Source organism: Chiloscyllium plagiosum, chromosome 23 (genome assembly GCF_004010195.1).
Source record: "Chiloscyllium plagiosum isolate BGI_BamShark_2017 chromosome 23, ASM401019v2, whole genome shotgun sequence".
In the NCBI taxonomy this organism is placed as follows: domain Eukaryota; kingdom Metazoa; phylum Chordata; class Chondrichthyes; order Orectolobiformes; family Hemiscylliidae; genus Chiloscyllium; species Chiloscyllium plagiosum.
The window spans coordinates 21,296,661-21,304,168 of record NC_057732.1 but is presented as its reverse complement, the minus strand read 5'-3'; the positions used below and the strand labels follow the sequence as shown (position 1 = coordinate 21,304,168).

Sequence of the window (7,508 nt, the reverse complement as noted above, 5' to 3'; positions counted from 1 at the left end):
GTTGGGAATGTGATAGGTGGAAAGAGGTCAAGGTGAGGGTGATAGGTCGGAGTAGGGTGGAGGCGGGGAGGTCAAGAAGAAGACTGCAGGTCAGGAAGGCGGTGCCGGGCTGGAGGGATCCGGCTGAGACAAGGTGGGGGGAGGGGGGATGAAGAAACTGGTGAAGTCCAAGTTCATCCCCTGCGGTTGGAGGGTTCCGAGTCGGAAGATAAGACGCTCCTCCTCCGACCGTCGGGTTGTTGTGGTTTGGCGGTGGATGAGTCCAATGACCTGCATATCCTCGGTGGAGTGGGAGGGGGAGTTGAGATGCTGTGCTACAGGTTGGTTGGGTTGGTTCGTCCGGGTGGCCCAGAGGTGCTCTCTGAATCGCTCCGCAAGTAGGCGGCCTGTCTCCCCAATATAGAGGAGGCCACACCGGCTGCAGCGGATGCAGTAGATGATGTGGGTGGAGGTGCAGGTGAATCTGTGGCGGATATGGAAGTTTCCTTTGGGGCCTTGGAGAGAAGTGAGGGGGGAGGTGTGGGCGCAAGTGTTGCACCTCCTGCGGTTGCAAGGGAAGGTGCCGGGAGTGGAGGTTGGGTCGGTGGGGGGTGTGGATCTGACAAGGGAGTCGCGGAGGGAGTGGTCTCTACGGAAAGCTGATAGGGGAGGGGAGGGGAATATATCCTTGGTGCTGGGGTCTGTTTGGAGGTGGCGGAAGTGACGGCGGATGATGCGCTGTACATGGAGATTGGTGGGGTGGTAGGTGAGGACCAGTGGGGTTCTGTCCTGGTGGCGGTTGGAGGGGCGGGGCTCAAGGGCGGAGGAGCGGGGAGTGGAGGAGATGCGGTGGAGGGCACTGTCGACCACGTCGGGGGGGAAATTGCGGTCCTTGAAGAAGGGGGCCATCTGTGTTGTACGTATTTTGAACTGGTCCTCCTGGGAGCAGATGCGGCGGAGACGAAGGAATTGGGAGAGCGGGAAGTGGAGGAGATGCGGTGGAGGGCACCGTCGACCACGTCGCCTTCCTGACCTGCAGTCTTCTTCTTGTCCTCTCCGCCTCCATCCTACTCCGACCTATCACCCTCACCTTGACCTCTTTCCACCTATCACATTTCCCACGCCCCTCCTCCAAGTCCCTCCTCCCTACCTTTTATCTTCTCCTGCTGAACACTCTGCTCATTCCTGAAGAAGGGCCTGTGCCCGAAACGTCGAATTCCCTGTTCCCTGGATGCTGCCTGACCTGCTGTGCTGTTCCAGCAATAAAGTTTCAACTATTACAGAGAGTCACCAACTTTGGATGAAGAAACTGCACCAGTTATAAATTACCGTATCTTTAAACAGAAACTGTGCTACCATGTTTTAGATACCCTAGCCAGCTTATGTTCTGTTAAACCCCTTCAGAAGGCAAATACATCAGTGAGATCACGTCTCCATCCAAACACCAGTGAATGTTTGCTGTACTACCTCTAATCAAGGGGGTTTCAATTTATGAATATCTGGCTTATGAATGCTTGAACGTACGAACACAATCCCATATATGGTATTAATTTTTAAAGAACCGACATATAAACATTTTCTGTGCTTACTAATGGTTGTTTTCCATTGACTTACGTTGTGCTATGACTTCCGAACAAATCGACTTGTGAATGGATTCCAAAACGGGACTGGTTCACAGCCCAGGGACTGCCTGTACAAGGAAATTCTTCCTTAAATATAAAGACTAAAACTGTACACAGTATTTCAGTTGTGGTCTCATCAAATTCTAGTACAACTCCAGTAAGTCCTCTTTATCTTGTACACCCATTTGTTTAGAATTAAAGGCCAATATTTCACTTTACCATCCAAATTGATTGCTGTATCTTGCAAAATAACTGTTTCCCTTCAGCCAGCATTAAGCTTATCATAAGCTAATTAACGGTGCACAACATTTACAAGCTTCACATATTTTCAAAATTATTCTGCTTTGCTACCACATTCTAGTCCATTGGTCAGTTTGCTGTCCATTCACTCAACAGGTCTATTGCTTTACAGATAGATACTAACTTCCCTATAACTTAATTTCAAACCATCTTTACATCATCATCAAACTTAGATATATTACTTCATTTCACTTCAACTAATTCTTTAATATTGATTGGAAATCATTGAAACTCCTCATTGATCTCTGCAGCATTAAATTAATGATCCCTCTGCCAACTTGAAAATGCCCTATTTACATCTCTTCTTTGATTTGTGCCATTAACCAATTTTCTATCCATATTAATGCATTATCTCCGTCAACTCCACGAGACCTTGTCTTCTGTGTTAACCTTTTAATGTGACAGCTTATCAAATGCCTTTTGTAAATCCAGGTATACTACATGTACTTTATCAAGCTCTTTATCAACCCACTGATTGAATTTTAAAAGAAAATTTGTCAATCTTTATTTCCCTTTCATAAAACCATATTGATTTTCTCTGATCATGGTGCTGTTAATTGACTTGGTGGTGGTGTTGGTGCGGTGGTGGTTGGGGGGGGGGGGGGGGCGGGGTTGTAGTTGCTTTATAAAATTTATACTAGGTCCTATGGCACAGATGTACTGATCTAGAAAGTGCAGTATCAACTAACATTCACACAACTCCTTAAACACCTACGATCACTATCGTCTAGGACAAAGGCAGCAAATGCATGGGAATACTTGCACGTTCCACTCCATGCATTCATTATCCTGACTTGGAAATATTATTACCATTCCTTCAGTGTCGCTGGGTCAAAATCCTGAATTCCCTGCTTGACTGCATTGAGTCAACTTAGAACATATGGATTGCAGCAGTTACAGAAGGCAGCTCACCACCAACTTCTCAAGGGCAACTAGGAATTATCAATAAATGCTGGCTTAGCCAGCGCTGGCCACACCCCATGAATGAAAACAAAAAGTTCCACCTGCTTCAGAGGTCTGTCCAAGCAGGCTGACTAAAACTATACTTGAATTAAAGGTCATGTGGTGCAATGGTAGTCTCCTTATCTCTGCATCTGAAGCTTGGTTTCAAATCTCACTTGCCATGGAAGTGTATACCCAAACAAGTTGCTATAAAATAAAAAGGAGTCTTGTAGCACAGTGGTGGTGTCCCTAAATCTGGGCTGGAAAGTCTAGACTAGGTTCAAGTCTCACTTATTATACATGTTATGTCATAACATGCCTGACAAGTTGATTTTAAAAAAGCTCTTCATGATAAAAAGGTTTCTGTCTCACTGAATGGCTTGGATCTAATTTGTACCGCATTGCAATTGCACGTTTAAGACTTCTTTTGACCTTCCAATGGACTGATGTCAGGTTAACTTTGCTTGAAATCCCCCATTTTCTCATTCCCTCTTCTTGATAGCAGTGTTACATTTGTAAAATTGAACTGTCAGTATATTCTTCCACTTTAATGGATTGGAATTGGCAAACTGTGCATGTGAAACACTGACAGAATCCCGTGTCAGCCAAGGCACAGTTAGGGACACACTTGGCTCTGAATTTGACAATTTCAGTTTCAAGTATTACCCCAAGGCTTGAGCAAAAAAAATCAAAGCTAATTGATATTCCAGCACAGTGCTGAGGAGATGCCACACTGCTGGAGTTGCCAGCTTTCAGATATAGATTCAAATGCATTATTTGCTCAGAACAGCAAGAGCTGTTTAGCGGCTAACAGAGACCTAACTCACTGCAAGCTCTACATCAATTTTATGGTTTAATTTACCTTTCTCTGCCTGCAATCCACTGTTCCCTTAACACCCAGTAGTCATGAAAAAAGACAGACATGCTTCCAATTAATTGTTTAGCAGCATAATCCTGTCAGCATGTTAGAGGGCCAGAGAATGCAAGAATATAAAAAAAATCACCTTTCAGTGGAAATGCAATCCAGAAAACTTAAACGGATTTTTTCTATTCTTCAGCCTTGAATATCTACAAAGTGATACAGAAGATTCTTGTTTTGTTTAACCTCATGCAAAAAAAGTTATGATGATGTAATTATCAAAATAAATGTAAAACTTTTATTACAATTGTCTAATACTTGAGCACTTAATGGTTGCTGATACACCTCTGGTGCAAGTGGGATTTGAAATGAAATATTCTGGCCCAGAGGTCAGGATACTGCCACTATGCCACAGGAGCTCTGGTCACTGAAACAATTTCCATGTCCAAATGTGGCACACCTGATGAAAAGCTTCCTCACCATTGAATTAGTTGTTTATCTAGTCATATTTCTATGTATATCCTCTTCACCCCATACAGAACTGTGTAGCTCCCACTGCATCCTGCATGGACTCTCCCTCATCACCTCTGATTGCTGTACTATATTGACTCCTATTACCAATACCTAACATTTAAAGTTTCCATCCTCAACGTTAACACCCTTCATGGTCTTAGCTCCAAACCACTGCCAATGCGGAGAGTCTCAAAACTGCTTTCTTCTAACTCTGCTCTCATTTGAATTCCAAAACCTTTTCATCCCAGTAGCCATCCAAGTCTTGAACTCTGGGATTCTCTCCTTGTACCTCTCCACCATCCTTTTCTGCTGTGCCACATGCTTTATTAAGGAAAGAGGCCTCAATTTTTTTAAAAAAAGGAGAAAAAAAATTGTGCATATGATTAATGAGCAACATTCCCAATTTTTGTCCATTTCTTTGCAGAAATTGTGGAAAATCCACATAGTAGGGCATAGCAGTACAAAAACTGAGGAAGGAGAGACTAAACGGTATGACACTTAGAAATATAACTGAAAACTATTTACATTTAATTTAAGATTCAATGATTCATTTCCACAAATTTTCTGATTCAGCCAACACTAAAACCACTAACTTATCATTAAAAATTATCTTCGATTGTAAAGGGAATTTGCTGGTTCAGTTTGTAACTTCTTTTCTGTGGAGTCTCGAAAGCCAGACTTGATACACTGAAGCGATCTATTAATATGTCACTTAGAGTTTCCAGAAACAAATCATTTGATCTCCAATTCTGCTCAATAAATCAATTCTACTTGATCTGAGGCAGATTGTGTCACACATTAATGCGCAATTATATCATTATGAAAAGTAAAGTTATCATTGAGATTGAAATAGAACAGACGTAACTGATCCAGTAGCTAAGGATTAACAACAAAGTATTTTAGTGCTCTTTAAACAAAACAATTATAATTAAATGATCAAAAATTCATTTTAAGAAAATCAGTAAAAAAGCAGGTGAATTTTATGTTTAAGCTTAAGAGATAAGAAGCTACACAGTTGGACTCTCAAAGAAAATATAGAAAAAAAACACTGCAGTAAAATGCATCAGATGATTTTGTCAAGTTTTTAACATGTAACTTTCAAAACACCTTTCATAGTCCTAACACTTTCCATGACAAGCAAATTACTAAGCTATTTAACAGTACTAAAACAAACAAGACAAAACATAACAATTTCAACAAGATCACACTTCACTCAATATCAAAACCCAATAAATAATTCTTAAATTTATGAATACGGACAATTTTAAAACTACACAATATACTTAAAACTTTTAGAGACTTTAACCGTACCTTTTCAAACCCTGACAGCTAGCAGGAAAAGAAACAATAAAACATATGTAACAGAGACAAATGATATTGTGGCTACTCTACAGGTGCTAAATTTAATCAATTAGCTTTCTAAACTATACCTAGCCCAGCACATTCTCCTTTCTCTCTCTCTCAAACACACACACACACAAACATATATAAATATACAACCGAACTAAATTAGAAACTTGTTAATGGTGGTTAAGGGCTGGACCAACAACAGATTGGCTGCTTCCAATCTTGGAAAAATAATTAGATTTCTTTAGTGTTGTATTTCTTGATCTTAACTACAGATAACAAGCAAAACTTAGAAAATAACTTTGGTGTAGTTAGTTCTACAGAGGTAGAACTGAGGAATTAACATTACTTGTAACTACACTGTACTTTTGTTGTATTAATAAATTTGTTGATAAATTTGTTTGAACAGCAAGTGCAATCAGTATACCAACATGTTAAAAAAAATTGTTAACTGTGTTCGAGCCAGTAACCAGGATCTTGGTGATTTTGTTTTAAACAAGAACTAAAACAAGATCGTTTAACCAAAAGTACCTACCCGTCTCATCAGTACTGCATTTGATCTTTCCTTCAACTGGGGGTCTGTGGGCAAATTCTTCCACACAATGTAAGGAGTATCATATTTTTCTCGAAGCCTTGGGCATCGTTTGAAGATGAAGTCAATGAGAAAAAATTTTACTCCTGCATAAAGTCCTAAAACGGAATGAAGTAATGAATTGGATTAAAATAATTAAGAACAAGATATAATCTTGTTTAAAGTCAAACTATGAATTACAGTAAAGCATATACATATACAAATTTCACTCATACGCAAGTGGTTATTTGAAACTTATTTTTAAATTCAAATCTATTTACATAACTTGGATTCATGTTAAATAAATTATTCAACAATTCTCAAGCAAGGCTACATGCTGTCTCATATTTTGACATTTATTCAGTATCACAAAGTCCCATAAAGATTCAAAGAGCATACTATATCAAAGGAATAAAATAATACCATATGAAAATAATCTAAGATCACCATTTATGTACTGAAGAATACTATGTTGATTATATAACAGGAAAATTACCTGAATATACAAACATATGCATAACTTTGGCTCTGTGCATGTATTCTAGTATCTTAGAATGACTTTGATCATCCAAAATCTACTTGATTGGAGTCACTTTTCAGAGAGACTGTTGCTTTTTTCTATGAAAAAGAACTCACTATCTTTGAAAACCATCAGATTTTCAGGTAGTCATCTAACTAGAAATTGAGATATAAAATAGAGCAAGTCCAGTTTGGATCATACCTACTTCCAGTTCAAGTACAGAATGTCAACTATATTCAAAGTCTGTGAGAAGATTTGTAGCTCGGGTGCTCGTTGTTGTGGTTCTGTTCGCCAAACTGGGAATTTGAGTTGCAGACGTTTCATCCCCTGTCTAGGTGACATCCTCAGTGCTTGGGAGCCTCCTGTGAAGCGCTTCTGTGATGTTTCCTCCAGCATTTATAGTGAGTTGTCTCTGCCGCTTCCGGTTGTCAGTTCCAGCTGTCCGCTGCAGTGGTCGGTATATTGGGTCCAGGTCGATGTGCTTATTGATTGAATCTGTGGATGAGTGTCATGCCTCTAGGAATTCCCTGGCTGTTCTCTGTTCTCTGTTTGATGAAATTGCGTGGTATTTCTATAGAGAACACACACCGGATCATCAATGCCACACTCGCAGGAATCCGATTCACTCGAGAGGAAGAAAAGGACAACCAACTCCCATTCCTAGACGTGATGGTACAGAGAACACCGAATGGAGAATTCACCACAAAGGTATATAGGAAAGCCACACACACAGACCAAGTCCTAAACTACGAAAGCAACAACCCCAACACACACAAAAGAAATTGCATCAAGACACTATTCAAAAGGGCCACAACACACTGCAGTACACCAGAACTGCAAAAAGAGGAAGAAGAA

At 40.4% G+C, this 7,508-nt stretch overlaps 1 protein-coding gene across 3 annotated transcripts in view; it reads right to left on the bottom strand.

Moving 5' to 3' along the window:
* The window catches only part of gramd4a (GRAM domain containing 4a), a 147,225-nt gene that overhangs the window by 24,232 nt on the left and 115,485 nt on the right, over positions 1 to 7,508 (bottom strand). For 2 of the 3 annotated variants that reach the window (XM_043713699.1, XM_043713701.1), the window contains 2 exons: positions 6,098 to 6,252; positions 5,527 to 5,544 (listed from right to left, as the gene is read on the bottom strand). In XM_043713699.1, coding sequence (XP_043569634.1) covers positions 5,527 to 5,544; positions 6,098 to 6,252 — 173 coding nt within the window. The remainder of the gene's footprint in view (positions 1 to 5,526; positions 5,545 to 6,097; positions 6,253 to 7,508) is intronic. The other variant, XM_043713700.1, reaches the window with a different exon arrangement.